This window comes from Labrus mixtus, chromosome 13 (assembly GCF_963584025.1).
Source record: "Labrus mixtus chromosome 13, fLabMix1.1, whole genome shotgun sequence".
Classification (NCBI taxonomy): domain Eukaryota; kingdom Metazoa; phylum Chordata; class Actinopteri; order Labriformes; family Labridae; genus Labrus; species Labrus mixtus.
This window is the reverse complement of record NC_083624.1, coordinates 22,599,424-22,627,262: the sequence shown is the minus strand read 5'-3', so window position 1 is coordinate 22,627,262 and position 27,839 is coordinate 22,599,424. Positions and strand designations below refer to the sequence as shown.

The 27,839-nt window shown below is 41.0% G+C and overlaps 1 protein-coding gene across 1 annotated transcript in view; it reads right to left on the bottom strand.

Moving 5' to 3' along the window:
- Nucleotides 1-27,406, bottom strand: part of cps1 (carbamoyl-phosphate synthase 1, mitochondrial) — a 55,702-nt gene extending 28,296 nt beyond the window's left edge. Inside the window, exons 1-24 of the mRNA XM_061054218.1 lie at nt 27,108-27,406; nt 25,610-25,719; nt 25,152-25,296; nt 17,391-17,480; nt 17,245-17,301; nt 17,062-17,154; nt 16,808-16,897; nt 15,664-15,792; nt 15,232-15,338; nt 14,687-14,828; nt 14,297-14,374; nt 12,721-12,819; nt 12,342-12,437; nt 11,862-12,051; nt 11,496-11,653; nt 11,159-11,287; nt 9,942-10,086; nt 9,066-9,276; nt 7,682-7,880; nt 7,394-7,570; nt 6,531-6,649; nt 1,331-1,472; nt 505-570; nt 144-207 (exon numbers count right to left, since the gene is read on the bottom strand). Of these exons, the coding sequence (XP_060910201.1) occupies nt 144-207; nt 505-570; nt 1,331-1,472; nt 6,531-6,649; nt 7,394-7,570; nt 7,682-7,880; nt 9,066-9,276; nt 9,942-10,086; nt 11,159-11,287; nt 11,496-11,653; nt 11,862-12,051; nt 12,342-12,437; nt 12,721-12,819; nt 14,297-14,374; nt 14,687-14,828; nt 15,232-15,338; nt 15,664-15,792; nt 16,808-16,897; nt 17,062-17,154; nt 17,245-17,301; nt 17,391-17,480; nt 25,152-25,296; nt 25,610-25,719; nt 27,108-27,233 (2,962 nt within the window). The 5' untranslated portion in view covers nt 27,234-27,406. The remainder of the gene's footprint in view (nt 1-143; nt 208-504; nt 571-1,330; nt 1,473-6,530; nt 6,650-7,393; nt 7,571-7,681; nt 7,881-9,065; nt 9,277-9,941; nt 10,087-11,158; nt 11,288-11,495; nt 11,654-11,861; nt 12,052-12,341; nt 12,438-12,720; nt 12,820-14,296; nt 14,375-14,686; nt 14,829-15,231; nt 15,339-15,663; nt 15,793-16,807; nt 16,898-17,061; nt 17,155-17,244; nt 17,302-17,390; nt 17,481-25,151; nt 25,297-25,609; nt 25,720-27,107) is intronic.
- Nucleotides 27,407-27,839: the final 433 nt, after the last annotated feature.

Sequence of the window (27,839 nt, the reverse complement as noted above, 5' to 3'; positions counted from 1 at the left end):
TAACTCTATTCTTGGCCAACACACAGTAAACATTTGGCAGTTGGTGAATAAGGTCATTTAGGTGCCATCAGCAGTGCTATCATTGATTGCTGGTATAAAAAGAAAAGCCTTTGTATGAACAGCTTCTCTCTTTTTGGACTTACCAATGTGGTAAGGCCCACACCCGAGAACCATGATTCCCTTGTCTTTAAATTCCAGATCGTGCTCCTGATGGACAGGATCAATAAAAACCATGTTAATAACACACTCCTGTTGACATCCACACAGATCTTTCTATTATATAACGACTATTATATTTTTTTCACCAAATAAAATACAAATTCATCAACTGTTTTCTTTTTTTTTTAGCCTGAGAGATATTTGGATGTCCCTCATTTATAGATGTAGTAGGTTATAGTAATTCTAACTGTATTTTCAATAAGAAAACTATTTTATTAATACATTTAAATACATGGATCATTATGCTTCTATAATACATTTTCTTGGTTGGTAGAAACCACGTACCTCTCCATTATAAGTGCAATACAGGTAGTTGGTCATTGCTGGATACTCTGCAGCCAAGGTGTCAATCTGAGGAACAGGATCAGAAAAAAAAGGAGTTGGATTAATTCAGCTGTAGAAAAATAAAGTTTAATTTGTGCTCACCCATTCACTAGAAATCAGTCATGAACTTGATATGACTTTATTCTAAGGTTTCAGAGAGCTATTCATATTTGTATTGCCAAGAAACATGCAGAAAAAACTTTGAACTACCACAGTTAGGTTCAATCTGCAGGCTACCTAGGCCTTGGTGTCACGCAGTAGACAACTTGAGGAATGAAGACGTGTGTGTGTGTGTGTGTGTGTGTGTGTGTGTGTGTGTGTGTGTGTGTGTGTGTTACTCGACATTATTTAACTAGGAAACTCATGCCGTTGACAAATAAAATCAAAAGTAGGACAAAAACATTTACAGCTAATAATAGTACAAATACAAATTGCAAGGCCAAAGACATTGGTTTTTGGTTTTTTAATAACAAATGTATTTTTGACAAAGGTTGTCATTAAATGTTTATCTCTACTGAATGTTAGTACCCATAAGTCGCAGTTAGATTGTTTCTTTGTAATTTCTGAGTCAAAGGTCTAGAAATTCAAAACTTAAATCTAATCAAAACAGCCATTAAATGTCCTCCACATCTCTTTTCTCACCTGTTATCTACATCTGTGGCCAAAGAAAGCTTCTCGGTGTAAGTACATATGTGTGTGTGTATTGAATAGTAACATTCAGTTAGCGGTGTCCATCATCAGACAGGCTGCTATGAAAGCTCAAAGAAGGTGACCCTGTGATGCTCACCTGTTTCACCCAGGGCTTGATGCCGTGCAGGAGCCTCAGCTCTCTGGCTGCTCTCTCAGTGGAGCCCAGAATCTGACCGACCTGCAGGTCTGAGAAGCCGTCCTGCTTGGCCTTCAGCAGCAGATCTTTGGGTACTGTGTCACTGTATGAAAAGACAATGGGGAATTTCATTAATACAGCTGACCATTCAGAACCCCACACCATTTCAAGCATTTAGGGCTCATAATATGATTCCTAATTTATGATATCAGTAAATACGGACATTGACTTATTTAGAGATAAGGATAACCTCCAAAGACGTTTCACTGTAGTAGTTTTAAATCCATAATCTTAAAGAGGACATATTATAACCCTTTTCCATTTTTTCAAAAAGTCCTGCATGGTCTAAATGTAACATCTGTGCTGTGGTCAAAATATAACATGAATCAAGCACCAGAGGAGGTTTGTGACCCTGTATAAACCAGCTCTCTCAGAACGCTCTGTTTTGGTGTGTGTGTCTCTTTAAAGGCAATCAGCCTCCCCTGAGTAGACGTCACTCCTCTGTAGCGAGAATAATAATGGCGGTCCTGCTCAAAAGTTTTCTCTGGCTGGGGGTGGAGTCCATGGGTGGAGATATCAGGGGAGGGGAGCGTATTTTTATTTTTCCAGAATCCCACTGTGACGACACACAGCAAATGAGCAAATTTGAAACAGAGCATTTTTCTGTGTTGTAACACTTGTGCAGACCACAAACAAAGGACTGGATGGGTTTATTTAATGTGGATTATGTAAAACAAACATCTACAATGGTAGTGTTTCTGATAGCTTATAAGCTTATAGAAGCATTTTTGGATGGTGCACAACTAATGTTTCCAACCCTAGAAATACACTTTGATGAAACGGATGTTGATCTTCTCATGTAACTCCCACAAAGAAAACAACCAGTGTGGTATTTAATAAACTCCAGGTAGAAACAGAACCAATTCTTGTTTCTGGATAACCACAACTTTCTCTCCCACCTCCTTATCTGAATTATTTATGACCTTGTAGTGCAACAATATTGGAAATGTCAAGTGTGTTTTAACTCCGACCGCACCGAGCTGTGCTGAGAAATAACAAACACCAGAAACGGCAAAAAGGAGAGAGCAGAAGTCCTGAGTCCGAATCAGAGGAAGTAAAGATCTGCCAGCTTGGTTGTTATGTGTAAAATAAACCTCTTTGGGGGAACAGTAGAAAGTCAGAGGGCAATCCATTTCATTCCATTAACATACTGAATGTGCATGCTTCGTGAAACACAAAAAAACACCCAATGTTGTGTGCAGAGAGTGAAACATATATTCTGATGTGTGCGTATGAAAACACAAAGATGCATCAAAATCCACAGTAGAAATGGAATAAAGGAGGTTTTTTGGGGTTGTCTCAATTTTCATTTGATGCTTTTCAACTTAATAGTTGGAACCTTGTAAAAATAAAATCACATCTTTGTATTGTATAATAAGTATCTTTATGAACTGAGTATGTACTTTGGTTTGGTCCAGGCTAGAAGAGATATATAATCCCTACAGTAAGCTTTGGGTCTACCCCTGGGTCTCCTCCCAATTAGACGTGCCTGGAAAACCACCAGAGGCAGGCGACCAGGAGGCTTCGATGCCAGAACCACCTCAACTGGCCCCTTCCCATGTGAAGGATCAGCGGCTCTACTCCGAGCTCCCTCTGGATATCTGAGCTTCTCACCCTATCTCTAAGGCTAAGCCCAGCCACCCTTGTATCCACCATCAGCTCAGCCATTGCTCAGTCCAAACACCCCAAATCAGCACTGCAAACCATCCTCTTCAAAATGGCCAGAGAGAAGACAAGAATACAAAAGAGGGCACAACAGGACAGCTCACAACGTCCAAGGAATGTTAGCTGGTGGTCACCATGGGGAAACAGCTCCAGTCATCACGCTACAGACCAGACAGAGTCAGAAACATCAAGACAGGTGGTAATGCTGTAGCCTACAGCTCCCTGGGTGGGCCAGACAGAGGAGGCAATGGAGATGAAGAAAGCCAGATATGCTGACCTTGTGGAAGACTGCCACAAGACAAGGTTGGAGGACAGAAGAGGCAGGCCATCAAACACAGCACAGAGGGAGCAGAGAGGGCCTCAAGATGGCTGTGGTTGAGGAGGAGCGAGTCTTGGAGGAATGCTACTCAGGCACAAGTCGAGGTCTGATCAGCTTCAGTTGGGTCACCAGGGTGATGGTGTCTGATGTTTATTTTCTCTCCAAAATATTTTCATTGAGTTTTTGAAATAAAGAAAAAAAAAAGGCACCAGGGTTGGGCCGACTGTCAAATGTAGGACAACAAAGATAAACAGAATCCTGTGGCAGTAAACAACCTCCACATGCAGGTGGTGTCAGAGACAAAAAAGGGTTCCAAGGCCTTAAAATATTTGTTTTCTCCGAACCAGAGAAACAGAAACAGAGAAACGAAGCACCTCCAATTTGACACAGAACATTACATCCTGAAGACTCTGGCCAAGTGTGAGCAGCGTAGCATCCCTCCACTGCAAGTCTGCACATCTGGCCAAGAGCAAAGTAAAAGCAAACAGACGGTGCTCTGCAGACATCAGATGTTGGACGTCTCAATCAGCTACACCAAACAAGGCAACAATAGGGTAGTAGGGTATCGTATGGAAGACCTCTTTCTAGAATTTTTGTAAGCGAGGGCAATACCAGGACATGTGGATCAGGGCAGCATCACAGTTTTTGTATTTATTGCAGGGGGCGGGGGGGGGGGGGTACATCAGGGTAGATAGTAGCTAACTTGACCTCAGTCAGGTGGGCCCTATGGACCACATTGAATTGCAGTATGCAATGTCCTACACAGAGTGAAGATTTGTGTATTGATAGAGAGAGTCATATTGATCATTAGATAAATATGTCCTAAGTCTTGTGTCAACATCGAGGGGTTCCTATAGTCAGTGTGTTAAAGGAGAGAAAAGGGTCGGACAGGGTTGGTGTCAGGCTCTGAAGGAAGACAATATAGGTTTCATCGAATGTATTGTTGACCTTTAAGTATTAGAAAAAGTGTGTTTTCTGTAAGTTGTATTTCTCAGATAGTTGATTAAAAAGAAACAAAGCAGCTATCTCGGTACAATGCCTTTCCTGTGCTAAATCTGAAGAGTTGGGTCAGATCACGAAGGGATGAAAAAGGTGGTTGGATGCAAACAGACTTCCCGAGTGTCTGATGTACCAAGACCTGAAACACCCAATAATCCCAGGATACATCAGTGGTTATGTGTTTGAGCGCATCATAGGAGGTATGGTGATAATAAAAATACCACAACCCTCTTATTTTTTCTCCTCACCACTGTTCATTGCGTTGGGGTTTTGCAAATGTTGGATTATTGTTGGGTCCCTGTAAATATTTAAAGGGAAGACCACAGTCCAGAACTGCTGTTTATGTAAAGTTTCTTGATGATAACATTTGTATGAATTGGGGCTTAACTAATTAAAATGGATTGATTGAATTTAAAGAAGATTAGTCATTTCAATAGATAAAAATGCTTCAGTTCTTACTAAAGCAATACTGTAGAAGCAACAGCGCTGTTGCTCACACTAACAATAACTGCGGAGCGGTAGAGCCTGACGCCCACCTGTACTCAGCTCTACGCTCCATCAGTCTGGTAGCAGCCTATTGTTGTGCGCCCATCTCAATGTCCCCTGCTTCAGAGGCAGTGGAGACTTTAACAGCCTTCCATGTGTCAGCTAGTTGCAGTGGGCGCCCACCAGACAGCCCGCCATTAATTATTGAACAGCAGAGTCAGAAGGTTGCAGCAAGTAACCTGTGGCTGTGCCATGAAAATTCACAGTGGCTGTCCAGGTAAGAGCCCGAGGGCAGAAAGAAAGAGCGAGCGACGTAGCCGACAGGAGGCAAACCACCGGAGAGAAAAGAAAGAGAGACGTGAAGAGACTTGGGTTCATTTGATCTTTAAAGATTACAACGTTCTTACTGAGGAATATTCATACATGTTTATCCATTTCTAATCACAGAGGCTGTCAGCTGAAAGCCTTTAAAGGGATAAGAGGGCAGATGGATTTTGAAATTCACAAAAGTTGCTGTTGTGAAGGAGTATGTGGTGCATTTGAAGTCTGAAATGCTGCAGAGTTACACAGGTACAGCTTGGGAAAATAGTTCTGCAAAGGCAGGAATCAAATTTATAGCTTAGAAAACACAATAACAAAAGCAATGGGAGCATATCTGCAACATATTTTTAATGTCTGCATTTAACCAATCTTGTTACGTTTCCTGAGGTTTGAAAACAGCACTGGATAAAACTTACCAGTAAGTACACATGTTTTAATTAGTGAATTGTTTTCTATTTGCTCAGTTTAAATTTAAGGACTCTGCTGTGAACCATCATTCTCTCCTGAAATAAATGTTTTCTCATTTTATGCGACAACTGCGGGAGAGCAATTTCCTTCCAAATGCATAAGAAATAAAATGATTCCACTGAATTTTTATCCCAAACCAAGAAAGCAATGTTAGAATTTCATTGCAGGATTTTCAGAGATTGTGTATATACAGAAGCTGGAACTGATACTTTAGTTGTTGAGAAATATTAAAACACTGCACAAACTAGACCAGAGCCAGGTACTGGGCCAGCATATACAAGCATGGTAATATGCAATGTTGAACACTTGAACAATTAATTAAGAGTAACCTGAATTCAAGAGTTGCAAATAACATGGATGTATAAAAAGTAACAATGTTCGATCATTAGCGTAGAATTTCTATGTATAGTGTGTGTATGTGTGTGTGTGTATGTATGTATACATGCACTGTATATGTGTGTATATTTTCCTTGTATGTCATTGTTTAGTTACTCTGCTGTGTTTTAAGTAGGAAAAAGAATTATAAGATTTGTCCAACACTGTATTTTTTGATTGCATAGATATAACGTGAACATATGAGAGATGACCTTTTTGACTTGCAATCGGTTCATCTTGGCGTTCTTGATTTGTACTTTGCCTGTTATTGTGCTGTCATTTACTTCTATTTTTGTCTTTTTCTGTACCGTCTTGGACTTTTAATAATTCGATTTTAAACTCATGTTTGTATGAGAGGACCACAGGAAGAGTGGCCGCTACTTAGGTAGTGGCTAATGGGGATCCAAATAAACAATAAACACATGGTTAATTCTTGAACAAAGTGTGAGTCTGTGTGCAATGTGTAACCTTTTGTAGTTTTGCAGGTGCTGCTCCAGATGTGTTATTCTCTGGAGTTTGTGGAGGAACCACTTGTCTATGGCCGTCAGCTGGTGGATTTGATCAACACTCCAACCACTGTGAAGGGACTTTAAAGTGGAGACATGACAGATTAGATTTATCACTCAGCAACATCAAGTACATGTCCGCTTACAAATAGGATTCACAGAGTATCAAATGATATTTAAAATGATATAAAAACTACTTAAAATATTTCAGTCTTAGTTTATTTTCGTGTTGCCATCTTCAAATATCGCATTCTGGAACAAATACATCTTCACTGTCAGGACACAAAGCCCACAAGGTTAAGGGTTCGGCCACAGGCACAACCTGAGTCTGCTCCTCTCTCAGCTGGTGAAAGCTGATAAATGAACGTTCAGGTAGAAATTATTCAACCTAGATGTGTTAATACATCTTTATTTTTGAATGTAGTAGCTTGTCCCTGTGTCCTGTGCTTATGAAAGTGCTGCCTCTCTTTCATCTGTTTCTATGATATTGAAAACAGACTGAACAAAAAGCTGATTATGTCTTTTTTTTCCCCCTCTTCCCCCACATGTGGACATATCTGAAAGCTTCACTTGTAGAACAGGCTATCAAACACTTTTTATAGCATATGTGCTTTTCAAATATTAAAACTTGAGTGCATCTCTTTATCAAGATTTAAACTTCAAAGACAATCCACACAATTCAACATGAACAGCTGAACATGCAGGTAGACCGTGGACACATTTTACTGTGCATGTCATGTCTTCTTCCTGATCATTTCTCTGTTACACTTCAAAATGTTTTGACAATGTGAAAACTGCTGTCAGTTTCATGAGAGATAAGTGTACCTTGGCTATCGAGAAGATGCGGGTGATTGAAGGCACAGCCAGCTCCTGCTGAAGGTCCTGGGTGTCAGCCCAGGCTTTCTTGAGTGGCAGGCGAGGCATGAAGCCATCAACTGATGGATGACACATCCTCAGGGCTTTCTGCACACTCTCCTCAAAGGTCCGGCCTACCGCCATCACCTGAATTTAGCAGGGGAAAATAAATGATAGGATAATAAGGGTATGTGACTATACTGAATAAGCAGGTGAATAAATGAGTGAATGAGTGTTGATATATGGATTCTTGGGCACCTCTCCGACACTCTTCATGGCACTGCCTATTTCTTGGGACATGCCCTGAAAGCGGTCCAGGTCCCAGCGAGGGATCTTGGTGACGATGTAGTCTAGACTGGGCTCGAAGCAGGCTGTGGTCTTCTCCGATACAGCGTTCTTGATTTCAGGCAGGGGGATACCCAGAGCCAGCTTAGCAGCGACGAAAGCCAAGGGATACCTGTGAGAGGCAAGGAGACCAATATAAACTGACAGGTGAAGTTTCTGCACCAAAATGAGTATCGCTACTCTGATCACACACAGTAATGGTTTTGTTCAGAAGCGCATTGTTGGAATTGACTCGGGTAAACGTTTTATTTTAAAGATGGACTATTAAATGAGCATGTGTTGCTGCATGCAATCATTTGAAACATGTACATCCTAACGGAATACTACTTCTTTCAACTGCTTACAACATATAAAGCTGTGGAGTCCCTCAGAGGTTTAAGTATTCTCTCAATTCACAAATAGACAGACAGAATCTAATTCTAGTACTTAATCTCACATTGAGAACAGTATGAGATTCCATTTTTTTGCTAAAGGACACTTCAACATGTGGATCGAGGAGAAAGAGGTCAAATCACCAAACACTCACAAGTGAAACCCAGAGCAACGGTTATCCCTTATGATGGCTTTAAAGGTAGAAAAATAATCTGAAATTCAACCAGATCTACTTGAAGATTCTGAGACATTTCACTCAGTTAGGAACCTTCCACAGCATTTTAACTGAATCCAGTGTGTCTACAAGAATGTCTGGAGAATGATGCTGCACGAGAGATTTGAGAAAAGTCTTTGGATGGTATGATATTACGTTTGACCACTGAAACTCCAATGTTAAATCCAAATTTGTAGATTACACCAATTTCATCTGAACCTTTTTAGATTTTATGTGATGGTATACAAACATTTCACATTTTAATGCATGCAGAGAATCTTTTTTTTGGCCTTGAGAGAAAGCGAGAGATAATATGAAGCAAACAGACTTTGCTGATCGTTTAAACCAGCGCCCACCTATTAAGAATCTTTAAAGCACAGAAAACTCTGAGCTCAAACCCTCCTGGCCTGATGACTCGTCTCTCTGTTGGACAGTCAATCAAAGCACATGAGCCTCTAATGTAAATTGTTTATTGTCCTCAGCAGATAAACTACAGATGTGGTGTCTAGAATGCAGATCCCCATTAAAGTAAATAGTTTAATATCCATAAGAACCATCAGTGGAAACCAGTTGCAATGCTTTCTCCATCCACCAGAGGGAGCAGTGTTTAATAAAACAGAAAAGATAATTTAGTTGCAAATTGTTGTATCAGTGTTTTATCAACCTACTACTAAGTGTGTGAGTTTTGTTTGTACAAATATTTTCCCTCACCCAGTGGCTTTGGAAGCCAGTGCAGAGCTTCTGGAGAGCCGGGCGTTGACCTCAATGATGCAGTACTTCAGGGATGATGGGTGTAAGGCATACTGGATGTTGCATTCGCCTATGATGCCCAGGTGACGCACCACTTTGATGGCCGTCTCTCGGAGCATGTGGTACTCCTCGTTGGACAATGTCTGGCTTGGTGCTACTACTATGGAGTCACCTGATGGACGGGAGAGGAAGGGTGAGAAACAAGAATGGCTTCAAACAGCATCTAAAATGACTGCACTTTGATTTCATAAACATCAGAGATGAAGAGACTTAGAAAATAAAAGTCAAAAGATTGTTTCATGAATAGTTAAAAAAAAGCATCTGCCCTAACATTACAAAGCAACAAAAGCCTGATTTTCATTTGAATTGGGAGAGACATCTAAGCACTGAATGCAATGCTTTACCCTTTTGTTAAACTATGTCTGTGCAGTGCTGTGCATTGTTCATCATTTTAATTACAAAAAAATCAAAGTTAATTTACTTTGAAGTGCATTCTGTATTTTTTCTGCACCACATTCATGGAAATCATCTTTTGTTAATACAGAAAAAGCATAAACACTTTTGTAATCATCCTTTGAGATTTAAAGGGAACACTCGTGCAGGGTTTCGGCTAAAACACAACGTTTAAAGTTTTCTCTTTTAAATATTGATTCTCAGAGGAATATCTCATATTATCTTTCTTGGTACACAGCACATATGTTTATGGTAATCAGGAACAACCTGCTGGCTAGAAAGAACAAAAAGAAAAACATCCTCTCTCTCTCTCTCTGAGTAAACTTCCCCAAGAAGGTGTATTTACTCAAGAAAAACAGAAATCAAATGAGAGTGATTTAGTACCTGTGTGAATGCCCAGTGGGTCGAAGTTCTCCATGTTGCAGACGGTCACGCAGTTATCGGCCACGTCTCTAACCACCTCGTATTCCACCTCCTTCCAGCCGAGCAGAGACTTCTCCACCAGGATCTGACTGCTCATGGCCAGAGCCTAAAGAACCCAGAACAGAGGACGAAACATTCAGAAAGTGTCCACATAGATCATCCTTCTATTTATTATCCTGAATCTAACTTTTTACAGTCATATGAGGCTTTTGAACAAACAGTAGATACAACCAAGAGACAAATTAACACAGAACTATAAATTGCAACACCACCAACAGCAGGATCATATCATTGGATGACATCAGATTAAGTAGTGTACTATGTGCCTTAATGTATGCCACTAAAGAAATGTATAATAATAAGGAAAGACAATAAAACGTGTTTAGTTTTAATTTACCATGAAAGACGTTTCAGTGGTCTCACTTCAAAAAGTAATTAAACACCTATTTTCCTTTTTCCCCAACTCTGGCTCACCTTTTTTTCTCTAGGTTACAGAGGGTTAAACCGTTACACGGACATGAACTACAAGTTTGTCCTGGTGTATATTTAACAGATATAAACCTTTTTTCATAAAGCAGAGGACAGAGAGGTACAGACACAAGTGTTATCCTTCAGTTATCATTCTGTATTTATGTTAGTACAGAATTGCCAGAGACCCCTTGAACCTTCTCTCATGAATCCCTCTGTCTCCATCCTGCACTTGATACTAATCATAGAAACAGCCACGGCGCGTTAGTGGCTGAGAACGATCTGTCATTGAAACACTCAAATGAAATATGAAAGACTTTGAAATGAAAACATGCAGCTTGGCATTAAAAGAATGCATCGATCTTAACCTGCGCGGCACAGACGGCTCATTTTGCAGTCTGTGATCACAGATTATAACCAGCGAGCACAAAAGGATGTTTCTTAGCAACAGCAAACGATTCTCTCTTGGCAGAACAGCAAAGAAACATTTCGAAACCTTTTTGAAGTGTTTTTTTTATCTTCCTTAAGGTTAATGCTGTAAACATGGGTAAAGGTATCAAACTAAAAAAGAAAGCTGGTCAGTAAAAGGCTTGAAGTGCTGATGTAATCTGCATGATGAATTATATGTAGAAAATCAAGGTTGAAGAATAACTACAATAACTTCGCCCTGATGCCAGTACTGTCATGACACTGCAACATGTTTTGGTGACCTTATGTGCCGTTTCCTCCAGCTTCTCTTTGTTGGAACAAAGACCGGAGCCCAGACCTCCCAGAGCGTAGGCCGATCGTAACATCACCGGGTAGCCAATCTTCTCTGCGGCATTCAAGGCATCAGACACCTACCGGTAACATTTGCACACAAAAACGTTACATTAGTGTTAGGCCACGTAACTCCTGGAAACACAATAACATGGTTGTCTTTAGATAACATCGATCTTGACATTGGCAAATCTTTCCTACAGCAGATGGTTTACTTTAATCACAGAATGAATTTACAGTTTTTACATGAGATGACCTTTTATTTTTTGACAGCATTCACATCCTTACCGACTCCACAGCGATGCTGGGTGCGATGTTTTCATTGATCTCCATGAGTTTGTCAGCAAACAGCTGTCTGTCCTCTGTGGCCATGATGGACTGCACGGGGGTTCCCAGAACTTTTACTCCATACTTCTCAAGGACGCCACGCTGGAATAATTCAACTCCTGACCACCGCATAAAAACCCCAACCCACACAGATGCATGGTTAGCCAGTCAGTTGAAACATTACTAAGTCATTTTATGAAGGACAAGTGAAAAACTAAATCAGTATTTTATAAGATATTTGGAGCCATCCAGGATCCCAGATCTGTCTCTATATTTGATCTCCAACAGCAAAGGCAGCAATGACAAACAGAGGTGCACAAGTCTCACCGCAATTGAGCGCCGTTTGTCCACCCATGGAGAGCAGGATGCCGTCAGGACGCTCGATTTTGATGACCTCAGTTACAAATTCAGGAGTGACGGGGAGGAAGTAGACCGAGTCTGCCTGCTTGGTGCCTACCTCGTTGGTTTGAACAGAGGCTATGTTTGGGTTCATGAGCACTGTTTTCAGGTTCTCCTCCTACAGAACATCCACACGATAAACTGTTACTTTAATGGAAATCTACAGCTGATATATGATATGATATAAAGGAATGATTAATGGTGAAACATCAGCTTACTGTCACTTTTACATGGGCATGAGGTGCAGAATTTTTATCGTCTTTTTAACATTATTATTATTTGGTGTATTGTATGGAAAAGAGGTTAAACACTCACACTACCTGCATCTATAGTATGTTCAGGGATCAAAACAAAGACTAATGACAGTTTTCTGTGGGTAACAAGGAAGTTTGCTTTGCTATCTCCTACCTTCATGGCCTTAACAGCTTGAGATCCAGAGTAGTCAAACTCTCCAGCCTGGCCGATAGAAAGACCTCCAGAACCCAGAACAAGCACTTTTGAAACCTGCATTCACACACATGGACAACCACACATCCTCTAATTAATATCATCGAATACAGCAACTGTGCTACAAAGAACCATACGTTAGGCAGTGTTGTTCCATTTTCCATCCCAATATTTTTCTGTAAAGCGACATATTTGATACAGTTTCTAATAAGACTTAACACCCTTAAAGAGTTAAAGAATCCTGTGAGGTTCTGGACACACCTACCAGGACATGATGTTCACAAAGTAAAAAGTAAACCGGTTGAACCTGTGTGATTTTTATTTTTAGTACTGTACATACCTTGGCTTTGGGAGGTATTAAGGGTTTCTTTGGCATGACTGACACTAAGTTTGCATCCTTTCCTTTCTTGATCAGGGATATAAAGGCATCAAAGAGAAACTGTAGAAACAAAGCAAAATGTCATTAGAACCATGCTGTAATGATGGCACGCTCTCAAATTCCTGTTTCGTTCAGAGCAAAAACATTATGCTTCTCGTGACTGACAGACTTTTGGCAATGTTCAGGTATGAGGATCCTCTCATACATGGAAAGTTTTGTCTGCAATAAAATCTACAGAAAAAGCACACAGAGGAACAAACTGAGCCTATTTTAATCTTCATGCAACATTTTGTAAGAAGAAAAATCACTTGCTGTTGTTTTTGCAGAAGTAGCCTACCATATGGTGAGATTTTACTTCTAAAGCTCAGCTCAGGGTAATGATGGCAGGCCTTTTTTTATCCTCTTTCAAACAATGATTATAAAGTCAAAGGTGTGATATAGAGCAGTGGTTCCCGAAGTGTGAGCTCGCAAAACACTGAGAGGGGGGTCACGAGACGCCTTTCAAAAACAAAACAAAATTTGAAATGACTTAAAATTGCATATATTATTCATTATTGTGAAATTATAAACAAATAGTCGTTCAATTTAAATTAAGATCGTAGTCCTTCAATGAGATGTGTGCTGAAATTAAAGTAATTAAAGCCTAAAATACAAGTTTGCACATGACGGCAACAATGTAGGTGTCTGTTGCTCTTTGTAAATTAAAATGCACACAGACACACTGAAATAATGAAATCATTTGAAGCTGCTTGTTTTTTTTTGTGTTGTTCTAATGCCAGCGGTATGATAGGCCTATCAGTGCGTGCGGCTGTGCAACATTAAATGCTTAAACCACTTCCAGGGACAGTGGGGGTCCCCAGTCTCTGGTGCCGTTATTTTGAGGTCGGGGGGCTGAAAAGCGGAAACCCCAAAGCTAATAGAGCATAAAGACAACCCATCAAGTTCCTGAAATGACTGTGACTATCTTTTTAAAAATAGAAAGTCAAAAGGTTGTATAAATGCCAAGGATACATGCAATAAATAATATCGCTCATCCAAGAGAGCCCGGGGGCTTCTTATTGGTCATGTACACAGTCAAAATATTTATGATACTCTGTGAAAAGCCAAACCCCGGTGGAAGGCATGAATTCTCCAGCTGTCAACTCTATGTTTCACTAGAGAGGACAGGTCCTATTATTCTGCCTTAATATGACAGAGGTTACAACATTCCTTGACCACGACTTGACCACGGTCTCTGCCTGCCGTGTGGGAGATACGAGCTGTCACACAGAATCATCAAAGCTTGGTTTGTGGGGAAGGGACAGGCAGACAGTGGTCATCCTAAACACCTGCAGCCCCGGTGTCTCCAAACATCAGGCGCTACAGATGATTACACCTTTCACTGACAGTGCTGTGGTAACAGGTTTTATAATGTACTCGCAACCGATTAAGTGGTAAATGTTACAAGTCCTGTTTCAGTAAAATATACACCTTACCTTAACTTCTATGTTTAAAGCATTCAGATCCTTTATGAAGCTTTATCAAAGTCTTTATTTACCTCTGTGTCTGTTGGACCCCCTTTAGCCTCGGGATGGAACTGGGCCGTGAAAATCGGTTTAGTGTCGTGCATGATACCCTGGAAAATGTGCAGAGGTTGTGTTAGCAAACTGAAATCAATCCAACTGTATTCTGAATTTCATTTGTTAGCATTTCTGAAGCTATTCAGTTATTTGTTTCTGTTAAAAAAAAAAAACATTGTAATGCACGGATTCTCAAATAATGTATGCAATTAAAGAGTTGAAAACTGTTTTTTATTTGATTGACAACAAGCAGTCGTCTAAAAACAACTGTTAGTGTCACTCAACCCGACAGTAAAATCAAATATCAAAATGCTATGTTGTCCAAAATCAAAAACTGAACAATCACTCTTGATTAAAAAAAAATGTACCTCATTGGTGCCATCATTTGCATTGATGAAAAGCGGGCTCCATCCTGGCGGCAAAGACTTGCTGTCTATGCCATAGCCGTGGTTCTGTGCTGTAATGAAGGCCTGGTTCGTCATCACATTCAGCACTGGTTGGTTCTGGCCTCTGGGGGACCGCAAACACACATAAAAGACAAGAATTTAAAGGAAGAAAACCTTAAAATCTATTTAATCAAATACAATCTTTCCAGTGCAGAGAATACCATGCGGAACATAAACAGCATTACTTAAGTGTCTAAGTGGTAGCCATAAAAGGCTGGCAGAATCCCTGTTTTGTTTTGTACATGCAAGTGAGACTTCATACTATGAACAATGCTGATTCATTATACTGCGGATATGCAAATGTTGAATGAGAAATGAATGATAAACGATAAACTGTATGCATCGCACTTTTGTGAGAAACAGTGAATAATAAGACATATCATAGTTCAGTTCAAGAAATCTGTGTGAGAAAGCTTTCAGTGTGTGCATATTGTGCCTCTGATATGCCTTTTCATTGAAGAGTTTACCTGTTGCCCATGGGGAGTTTATATGACTTAGCTCCTGCAGCCAAAGCAGTGATCTGGTTACCCATACAGATCCCAAACACTGGCTGGGGACGATCACTCTCAAGTACCTTCACAGGATGGAACAAAAGGAATGATTAGAGACTCAGTGGGTCAGGATATGCATACATTATATCTGACAGTGAGAAAGCTTTTTAAATCTATAACTTCATAAAGTTAACAAGGTCCTTAATTGATATTCTAAACTTGACTTGATAAATGACAATAATAAAGTGATGAGTAACACACAAACAAGCGACTTTATGTTATATTACAGTTTAAAGATAGATTTCTTTTGAACAGAACTCAACATCAAGCTCTATACGCAATTTTAGCTCATTGTAGTCAAGAATACAGAATACAGTTCAAACATATTCAAGCAGCACCAGGGCCTACCTTTTGGACATTCTGGACGAGTGTATTGGCTAGAGATGGATCTCCTGGTCCGTTGGAGATGAACAGGCCATCGTAATCGAGACTCATCAAGTCCTGATCCCAGGGGACAAGGTGGACCTCTGCACCTCTCTGGACACAGACACACAAAGTTTGATTATTTCCTGTAGTAATGTAATTGTTTTGCTTTGAATGTGTTGTATTAATGTGAAAACAACCCAATAACTAAATTAAATGTAAACCTATTTTTGTAGATGAATCATTGCTAGCGTTGTAGCCAAAACCTCAATACATCTACCTAAATTAATTAACAAGTATTTCGCATAAGTTTATAGACTCAAGTTTCTTTGACAATGTTTATATTGATATAGGTATTCCTAATATAATTACAGAAAATCTGGGTTTTTGATTGGTCCTCCAAACTACCATAACCCACCATAAAAGAAACAGCACAGTTCAATGGACAAGAAGGTGAAACGTCACACCACCTACCTCCACCTAAAGATTATGTACATTTACAGCAGTACTTCTTCACCAGCAGAGTGTGTTTTATGGATTACAACAAGCATCATCACTCTCCACAGTGTCAAGCTGTGACGCACGTACATGTCAGTTACTTTCCATTTGAGTGACCATCTTGTCTTCATTATAAATCTTTTCCACAAGTGTTTGATAACTGCATTTGAGGGATCAAGGCAATACATGTGTACATCTATATCCGTCTATCTCTACAGATCAAAGATAGAACCAAGAAAGATATCAACCAATATATCGGTATCTGATTTTTTTTTTTATTGATTGATATCGGTCCCAAAAATCGCATATCGGTCAGGCCCTAGTTATGATGACCAATTACAAGCTCATATCAACCAGTGACCATGAAGTGTTGCACAAAGAAGAGAAGCCCACTTTCTCCTGCAGCTGGATGATACAAACAAAGACTACAAGTTGTTGTTGTTTTATTTATGCAGCTTGTTAGATGCAACTTTACCTTCCCAAGTTTTCTAGGTCAGGTTGCAGAAAAATATGTGTCATGGAGTTGACTTATTTTCTATATTTGTGCAGCATCATACACACATCTAAGATTTAAATTTAATTAAAATAATAACAAAAAGAAAATGTTTCACCTCCCTGGATCAATTCTCACCTTGACCAGCAAGCGAATGATGTTATGTTTGATGCCACAATCCACAGCCACCACTTTGATCGGGTTCCCTTTTCCAAACACTTTGGTTTCCTGGAGGACAAAAAAAAAGTAAAAAGGAAGAAAATGTTGGTCAGTTCTTAACATCATTTATGAATTTATAGAGGAAAAAACATTATCTATTTTAAAAGGTAGTGTTTATGCAATAAAAAATACACTATTTGGTCATGTTAAATATTACATTTAGCAGGTATTACCTTTGTTGAGACCTCTGCTACCAAGTTTTTCTGGTTGGGGTCAGATATCTCGACCGGCTGCCCATCAAATTCTATTTTCCCCAGCACTGTACCCTGAAGAAAAATCACAGGTAAACAAACAGTGAGTGATCGACTGATCTATTTGTAACTGATGAGCGGATCAGACCTTTGGAGTTACAGTACCTTGTCTCTGATGACCTTGGTCAGCATGCGGGTGTCTATTCCATACAGTGCAGGAACCTTTAAAGCAGGTAAACAATTTGAAATTTAACAAACAGTGGAGACCTCTCCTGTTATCACATGAGTTACTAAGTTATTCCAATCCCCACCTTCTCTTCTTGTAACCATTTTCCCAAAGACTTGACCGAGTTCCAGTGGCTGTACTCGTGGCTGTAGTCTTGAACCAGAAGACCAGATACCTAAAAACACAAAAGCAAAATACCAATCATGAAAAAGCCATAAGGGTCTAATGGGGCAATCCTTTAATTGTGAGTATTGTGTTATGCAGTTCCAGCTCATGCCCTAAACATGTGTAACGTTGACATTATCTTTGAAGACATAAAAATGGTTGACCAGTGTTGCCATTGTTATGTGTATGACTGAGACTGACCAGTATATATAGAAACATTTCATCTGCTAATTATTGAATGCATTCTTTAGTCTATCGAGAAATCACTGCAGAGTTAATTGTCCTAGTTGAGACATCATTACAAAACTACAAATATCCAGTGTATTAGAGAAAGTTGAATAAGTTCTGGTTTATAAACTCTGCTGGCACACATCCCCACAACTATGTGGACACATACGTGTTGGAACATGTCATCATTCTGCTTCCGGCGCTGTGTGAGGTGGCCGCCTGTTGCAGCAGCTCCCGTCGTCTGTGTTGTTATATCGTATTTTTTGATTAGTTATTATTTGTTTTTACTGTGTGTTTTTTGAGTATTAGTTTACTCTATTGAGTGGAAATGGCTACTTGCGCTCTTGGAACTTTTTGCACTGTTTTTCTGTTACTTTGGACATTCTTTGTAACGGAGAGCAGCGCACAGCTGAGTGAGGGCATTGTTTACACACGCGATCAGCTGATGGCGCTCTCCACGGTGCTACTGCCCAGAGCAAGGCCTGAAATTCCAGAGGAGCTGAGGAGGCAACGCCGGGGTTGCAGAGCTGGAGCTAAGAGAAGAGCTAAGAAAAGAAAGCACAAGCCTTCTGTACCAGCGGTGATTATGGGGAACGTGAGGTCTTTGGGCAATAAGACGGACGAACTCGACGCGCTTGTCCAGTGGGAATACCGCGAGTGCAGTATTATGTGCTTCACGGAGACATGGCTGCACTCGGACATCCCGGACCACAGCGTGGCGGTACCCGGCTTCAGGACTTCTTGGGCTGACAGGGACGTTATTAAGAGCGGTAAGAAGAAAGGTGGAGGGATTGCACTGTATGTGAGTGAGAGATGGTGTAATCCTGGCCATGTTAGTGTGAAGGAGTGTCTCTGCAGCCCGGACATCGAACTGTTTGCTGTTGGAATGTGCCCCTATTACTTGCCCAGGGAATTCACGTGCGCCATTGTTATAGCTCGTTTACATCCCACCGTCAGCTGATGCCGAGTCTGCGAGTGATGCCGTTCACTCTCACTAAGCATCCAAATTCTTTTGTAGCCATTACCGGGGACTTTAATCATGTAAACAATGGACAGAACACTACCCACTTTTCATCAATATGTTAACTGTCCAATTAGAGAAAATAAAACACTGGACCTTCTGTATGCTCACGTTAAGGAAGCATAAAGTACCACTGCCCTCCCCCCCCCGGGCAGATCAGACCACAACCTGGTCCTACTGACACCAGAGTATATCCCCCTGGTCCAAAGACAGCCTGTTACCACAAGGACTGTTAGGAGGTGGACACAGGAGAGCAACGAGGCACTGCAGGACTGCTTTGAGTCCACAGACTGGGATGTACTTTGCGAGCCACATGGAGAGGACATTAACAGCATGACTGACTGCATCACAGAATATATTAAATTCTGTGAAAACACTGCTCTACCGGCCCGGACTGTACGCTGTTTTCCTAACAACAAACCCTGGATCACCAGTGACCTGAAAGCCCTTCTCATCAAAAAGAAACAACCCCCCATGGTGAACTCTTTGCACTCTGGCCCCGCACCACAGGAGTGCACTTCCCCCCCTGAGGTGAATTGCTCCATCTTCCCCTGACTGTAACAACTGGCCAGATTAAGGGCGCGGTCACACTGGCCATCCATACCATGCCCAAGCACGCTTCAACGCTAAAGTCCAGTTCGTTTGACCAGTGTGACCGCTCCGTATCGTGCTCAGGCACGGTACACTTCCTTGGCTTTGGCACACTTCGGAGAGGTGTGCTTCGGCACGGTACACTTCATGCATGAGCACAAGCACGTGGGTACACACCGCTGACAGCCTTCATTAAGGAGAAATCCAGAGTTTCATGTCTGTATCTGACTAACATGACACAATATAAGCCACAAAGTAGCTGTCATGTTCTGTGTTGTTCTCCGATGTGTGGGCGTCCGCGTGGACTCGGCCGCGCGTCTATTTTATTTTTTTAAATTAATTTATTGTTGTGTCTGATTAAAATGGCTTAAAATAAGCTGTAAAGTCAGAAAAGTAGCTGTCATGCTCTCTGTGTTTTTCTCTGATGTGCAGACGCGGACTCGACTGCGCGTCTCTTTTTCTCTCTCTCTCTCTCTCTCGTCCGCTTGTTTGTAAACTGAGCACGCTTCATAATAACATAAAGCGTGCATGTGTTGTATTACAACGTTATGTTAAGAGGTAACATAGTACATAACACATAACACGGATAGTCCTGTGTAGTGTGACCGCGGGCCGCGCCGGCCAGCGGGGGAATGGCGCTGCAGGGGGGGCAATCGTGCTTGGGTGCAGCACGGTACGGATGGCCAGTGTGACCGCGCCCTAAGAGACAGCTGGAGAAACTACACCTTAGCAAGGCTCCAGGCCCGGACGGCATCAGCCCAAGGGTTCTGAAGACCTGTGCCAGCCAGCTGTCTGAGATTCTGCAACACCTCTTCAACCTGAGTCTGAGCCAGGAGAGGATACCGGTGCTGTGGAAAACGTCCTGCTTGGTCCCGGTCCCAAAGAAGACGACACCATCTGATCTCAAGGACTATCGACCAGTGGCTCTCACTTCTCATGTGATGAAAGTGTTGGACAGGCCACAGGTGAAACCATCCCTTGACCCTCTACAATTTGCCTACCAGCCACACCTGGGAGTGGACGATGCCATCATCTACCTGCTGCAGCGTGCTCACTCACATCTGGAGAGAAACGGCTGCACTGTGAGAATCACTTTTTTTGATTTCTCCAGTGCATTCAACACCATCCAGCCACAACTGCTGGAAGAGAAGCTGCAGTTGTTGGGTGTGGACTCGTCCATCATCTCCTGGATTACTGACTACCTGACAGACAGACCACAGTTTGTCCGACTTGGCAGTGTTCAGTCTGGAATGGTGGAGAGCAGTAGAGGAGCTCCACAGGGGACTGTGCTGTCTCCTTTCCTTTTCACCTTGTACACCTCTGACTTTAAGTACAACTCCAGGTCATGCCACTTGCAGAAGTTTTCTGATGACTCTGCGGTGGTGGGGTGTATAAGTGATGGGCAAGAGGGGGAGTACAGAGAGCTGGTGGATAACTTTGTGGAGTGGACAGGAAGAAATCACCTGATTCTGAACTTGGATAAGACCAGGGAGATGGTGATCGACTTCAGAAGGAAGAGGACAGAGCCACCACCGCTGTGCATCCTGGGAGAGGATGTGTCTGTGGTGGAGGAGTACAAGTACCTGGGTGTCAACATAGACAACAAACTGAACTGGAAGGCCAACACTCAGGCTGTGTACAAGAAGGGGATGAGCCGACTCTACTTTCTGAGGAAGCTGAGATCCTTCAACGTGTGCAGCAAGATGTTGGAGATCTTCTATCAGTCTGTTGTGGCCAGTGCACTGTTCTCTGCTGTGGTCTGCTGGGGGAGCAGCATTGGAGCTGGTGACACTAAGACACTGGACAAACTCATTAAGAAGGCCTGCTCTGTGATAGGCTGCAAGCTGGACTCTTTTGTAGTGGTGACAGAGAGGAGGACTCTTAACAAACTGTTATCCATTATGGATAATCCTGATCACACCCTACTGGACAAACAGCGGAGCAGCTTCTCCAACAGATTGATCCAACTCCGCTGTCACAAGGAGAGATACAGGAAATCTTTCTTACCGAAGGCCATAACTCTGTACAACAGCTCACCTCTTGCAAGCAGAGAACTGTCATCATGATAATATTTGTCTCTCCTTACTGTAATCTGCTCTGCACATGTTACATTTCTAAATTATCCCTGCACTCATGTTCACTTCATTTGTCTGTCTACTCGCCGTTATATTGAATAGTTTCTGCTGACAATATGTCTGCACTCATGCACTTTAACTTATGTCAATACTGTCCATTTACAACTCTGTTTTTGCACATTTACAATTAATCTTTCATATTTAAGACTAGTAATGCGAAGTTAAATCCTGGTTGTATATATTCCCATTCTTAGTTTTTATATTTTTAGTACTTATTTACTTTGTATTTAATATTATATTATGTTTAAATTTGCTAATATTGTGTTTTTTACTCATATTGTGTGTTTGGACAACCTGCTGCTGTAACGCCACAATTTCCCAGTTTGGGATCAATAAAGTAATTCTATTCTATAGTATGCAGATATCCAGGGTTGTTTTAACAAAGATACCAACAAGCACAATAGCTTAGAGGAGGCATAAGTGTCTGGAGGCTGTACATTGAGTTAAAAGTTTCGTCATGAAGCTGAAAAGCCATAATGTCTACCATGCAAACAGTCTACATTAATGTGTTAGCAACTGATGTAAGAATTGCTAATAATGACTTAAAACAACTTTCTGATAAGGGTTTAAGTAGCGTCATTTGTTTTCATTCAATTAGTTATTAATCAAAATAAAGGACATGCTGCAATGTTGACATGATGATGTCACGATGTCTGTATAGACAGTTAAGTAATTCTCAAGACCTTTCACCTACAAACAAAACTGTCAAGCTCATGGTTGCACTACAAAAAAAGTATACCAGACAGATACATTTCACCTGGGTCAAGGTGAAGCACAAACTGGCAGACTGGCATTGTCATTCCTTTAGTCAAGACCCTAGCTGAAATTGTGGTTGATTACTTGTTTGGTTCAACAACTATCAAACTAATAAGACTCTTTTTTTTGGCTCTGAGGTTGTGTTTCTTCAATGACCTATGAAATTGGGGGCACAATATTTTATGGCAAAGTCGTGTCAACCAGGATGAAGACTGAGAAACTGTATTTGAAATCTTCCTGTTTAAGGTTAGAAATCAATGATGATGGGTGTCTAGTTGGGATAAGGGAGGCATAAATATATTTATGGTTTATTTTGTGAACAAGTGCTATTACGGTACTCCTAAATTCCTCCATTATGAGACGGGGGCTCTTTGTATGGTACACTCTCTGTAATTATGAGTAGGACAAAATGCGATACAACCTTGATGATGAATTGCTACAAAAGAGCTGGTCATCATAAGACAGAACACAATAAATTGCTGGTTTGATGTCTGAAAAATTATAAAATAAATGAAACCCCTGTGGTCATGGATCCAGGTGAGGATACTAGCTGAAACCTAAATACAACATTTTACCATCCATCTCTTGATAAGACAGAAAGTTTGCTGGAGGGTGTTGCTGAGCAATGTGAGAAGGGTTAAGCCTCACTGTCTGTGCAAGAGGATCAATGAGCAATAAGATGTATGCCAGCTCATTGATGGCTTTAGCTTCTGGAAAGGTTCAACTGTCTTCAGGGGCTTTTCAGGGTGTTCTCTGAGATTGAGGGCAATTTAAGAACCTTGGCCATTGTTTTGGCAGAGCTGACATCTCCCACCCTTATCTCAGAGGTAAGCACCTTCTCACTGTTACAAATAAATAATGCTAATCTTGTCATCTGACATCAAGGTACTGATTCATTATTATTGTTGCCTCCAGGGGAATGGTGATGTTCTCTTGGTTCAGAACCCCCTGGCTTATCTTGACCCGGTCCTTAAGAAGGTTGTTTACTGTGGCAATTCAGCCATACACATCAACACATAGCCCAGCAGCATGGAATTAGAGATTCCATCTTCAACAGGACTGTCTGCAAGACTTTGACAATTGCCCCCCAGGGCAGGATCTCTGATGTGGACCAACAGCTTTGTGGTGTTGAATTAACCTGAGTAGGAGTTTCAAAAATACCTTCTCAGCTACAGAAAAGAGTATCTGTCTGAGAGTTTTAGAACGAGCTCTGTGACGGGAACATTGTAACCTACCAAATAGATGGGCAAAGACTTTTTAGAAAAGTTCAAGTGATATACTGTTGCATTGAAGTGCATTTCCTGTCTGTGGGTATTTCATTTTTACTAGAAAGCTTTCACTTTGCACTTCCTAAAAGGAAGGAGGTGTTTTTTACAGGGGCTGCACCATATGGTGACCTAATTGTTGACTTAAGGAGTACTTCTAAGCTTCAAGGGTCTTCAGTTGCTATGGTTTCCTCAGAAAGGAGGGTTGACATAAGGCCACAAATCACAAGCTTCTTCATCTCTGTGTCATCCATAGACTCAACAACACAACGTGGGGATGGTCAGCAGTCACTTGGTTGCTGAAAGAAGGCAGGACCATGACTGAAACTTTACGACATGGCTAGGTCAGAAAGAATAATTTTTGAGGTGATGGTTGGTGTCTGCTGGGTAAATTAGTGTGTCCAGACTTCTGCAAATGTCCCTACAAACAGCTTCTATCTGCAGGACTAAAACCACTTCCAAGGAAGCAGTGTTAAACACAGACCACAACTATGTCTTTCTCAATGTCTTTTAACTCTGGACATACTCTAGAGAACCAATGATGGCTTGTGGACTCTGCTGTGAAAACCTTTACCAAACAAGTGGGTGACTGACCCATAGATGAATAAATCTGAATTCTAACAAAAGACCAGAAAAAGTCGCTTGATGGTGAAGGTCCATACATTGTTGTCTGTTAAATAGTAGTTCCAGGAGTGTTAGGAGCTTAAGAGCAAAATGATTGCCATGTGGTCAAGGTTTGCTAGAGGACAGCAGGTACATTTGAACAGGCCCAGTCATGATCTTTGGTCCATAACCTCTGAACCCTGGCTTAATGCAATCAGGCAACGCCTGTAGAGTGAGCCTGTCCTACACTAAGTGCCAACAGAGGCCTGGAGTAATTTGTTTACCTTCCCAATAGGTCGACAAAACCCATATCTAACAGTTGTCAGACTTGGCGTCTGAAAAATCTTGAGGCCAACTGAGGACCCTTGGGACTCTAAGCCTGGTGATAAGGATACATCATTCTTCTTTGAGGAGCAGACTCTGCAAACAACTCGCCAAATGGAAACGCTTCTATACTTTGGTAAATATCTGATTAGCGAGTTAGTCAAAGAGGCTCTTTGACTATCCAGCTCATTGGAGGTAGAGGAAATGACAGTGATCAAGCAGTGTCTGGTCAGAACTTGTTGCTACAGGTACTTTGCTGGATCTTCGAGCGGTGATGGCTCCAGTTCACTTGCTTGATCAAAATGATCAAATCGGCCTTTTACACTTGAAGCTAAACTAAGCTTCATTGATGTATGGGAATAACAAACTTAACTTCATCTGTTGCTGGGGATCTGTACTGAGACAGGCCTAGGTTGACACTGCTGCGATAGGCTGTGTGATAGGTTACGCAAATAAAACAGATAATGCAGTTAAAACTCAACACAAAATCACTGTTTTATTGCAACAAAAAACCTGCAACTATAATATTCAACATCAAGCATAAATTGCAATGTCTGTACTATAAAAATGTGTAATCATGGACGCACACTAACTGAGAATGTCAACTGAAACCTATTTTGATGTTTAATAGTCTTAAAATTAAACTAACAGCTGTTCATCCAAAAACTGGTTGGTCAAAGTACACAATGATGTGAGATGTATAAAGCAGGAAATTGTCATAAACACAGCCCAGTGCTGAGGCTTCCACAGTTTCCTACCTGAATGCGATCTGACTCCACATGTTTTCGTAGACCCAACTCGTCCAGCTCCTGGGTGTTAGGCACCCCATAGTTTCCTACAATAGGGTAGGTCAGAGTCAGGATCTGACCTCTGTAACTTGGGTCAGTCAGGGCCTCAGGGTATCTAAAGCAGGGAAACAACAGGAAAATTATGGAAAGTTATAGTGAAGCTGTGATGAAGGATATATGTAGTGTGGGCTCATGACCCACTGCATATCAAGAACACACAGTGTAACTTTGAACAGGAGTCAAAGTGTTTACTCTCATGTTAAAAGTAAAGAAACACACTGTAGATGTATAAGTTGTAAAGCTCAAATTAAGGTTGACGTTCTTTATTTTAGTATCCTCAAATCTGACCTGCACTTGCACCTGCAAGAGCAGCGTTGTGTCTAAAGATCTAGTGTAGTTTAACTTCTGTCGCCATGTCTCCTTCTTACCCCACTAAGCCAGTATTGAAGACCAGTTCCCCAGCGGTAGAGCCATCATGCCCAAAGGAAAAACCTTTTATCCTGGTGCCATCCTCCAAGACCAGGTGGGCTGTCTGGGCCTGGGAGTTCAAAAAGACAAATCAAATGATGAGAAAACTCTCAGAGAAAAATGAATTCTCTTTTCATGAGGCAAGTTTGGAAAGACCAATGACAAAACTTCTAGGAAGCCCACGGGAACTTCATGCTGAAACTGCAGGCCAATGTGAATCAGTTGTGTGAATGCTGAGACAGACAAATCTGCTGTGTGTGTGTGTGTGTGTGTGTGTGTGTGTGTGTGTGTGTGTGTGTGTGTGTGTGTGTGTGTGTGTGTGTGTGTGTGTGTGTGTGTGTGTTAGGGGGGGAGAGAGAGAGAGAGATGCTTTAATAAAAAAGTTGGTATGACACACTGACCCTTATTAACCCCTGGCTTTTATGAAAATAATCAATAAGAAGAAAGCTTTTCTTTCTCACAAAATACTTTCATTCTCTAATAAATTGTGTAAAATGTGGACTTGTTGACATGCAAACCTGATGTTGACAATGCATTGAGACCATACACTTTTTTTTCAGGCTCAAAGTTTAGCAAGTTCCAGCCTGCAAATAACAATGTTTTTTAACCAACACTTCGTCATTAGGAACTCTAACCACAAAATGTGTGTGCTTTCATTTTCTCTGAAACTGTGATGTAGATACAGTAAGAGGGATGTTGCAATAGGGGCGTACCTCAAATATGATGCAATTTTCCCGGTTGTTAACGCGCATAATGCCAAAAATATCCAGAAGACAAATATGATTTAAATCATCTGAGACAGCAGTCTGGAGGTCTTGCCAACTTATAGTAGAAAAATATTTGTTATATATAAATATAAATATTTTGGCTGGACAGGCATTCAGTTTGACAAGTGCGCAACAGCTCCGAATTGCATTTAAATATCAACAACATTAATATAGTCTTGTCGTTTAAAAAGAGAATAAAACTTAAGCAAAGTTATAAAAACGTTTGAATGAATCAAATGTAGCCACGTATCAATTCGGCGTAAAGTCAGTCTGTTAGAAATACCTTTAATTTGATACTTTTCCTACTTTTGACAAGTAGCTGGCGCTGATGTTTCACCTGCCTAACACCATGCTAGTGTTTCTAGCCACAGAGCGCCATGACAACTATCAGTAAACTAAAGCACAAATTAAACATTTAAAATGAGAAATAATTGTGTTAGACCTATGCCGACTATACGAGAAGGTCCTGGTGCTTTTAAAGAGTGGTGTAATAATATTATATATGTTTGTACAGTTATATATAGGCAAGGAATCTTAGACTTTGTGGATTTTTCTGAGGACTTCGGCCTGCAGTCGAGAGGCATGCTGCAACGCTAGCACTCCAATGGTAGCACTTTCACCAAAGTCTTGACAAAGTTTCCTGATTTAACCACTGACAACAAGTGTTTCAAGATAAAAGTGGGCTTCTTACCTTCAAACTAAAAAGTTTGGTAGTTTGATGTCTAAGCCAGGTCGACGTGTTCCCAACTCTTCTGCCAACCACAGACACATGTCTCAGAGATTTAACTGCGCTGTAAGCTAGCAATATTTTTGTCATATTAGCCTCTCTTTGTAAAGGAGCACAGGCTTAATATAAAAACAATACAATAAAATACAATGTGTTGGAGGGCTAACTCTGCAACTACGAGTAAATGAAACAATTGAATGAATTAGTAATGGGTTGCCCCTCGTGGCCCTGCAGACACACAACTGGCCGCTCGATAACTCTCCACTGATTGGCTGACAGGACGTTGTGATTCTCAGCGGATGAAGCGCAAAGTGTTCTGATTGGTTCTTTGGTCAACGCCTTCTTTTTTTGTCAACTTAAAGGGATGAACCTATGTGACAAACCAGGAATTCACACATCTGTTTAAGTTCCGAAATAGACTTTAATTATAGGTATATGCATTCCTTTGCCAATGAATGTTCACTCTTTGTGATCATTTGTAAAGTCAACTTCTCTAAATATTTTTTTGTGTGTGTTATTTTTTTAATCTTTATTAGGCTAGTTAGCCATATGTGCTCAATTGTTTGTTTGTTTTGTTGTTGTTGTTTTTTTATGATTTTGAGTGTTATTTTATAGCCTATGCCTTGGGCTTTGAAATTAAAATAACCTTTTTGAAGAAACGGTTTACCTTAGTTAAAAGTAATTTCTGTTATATTG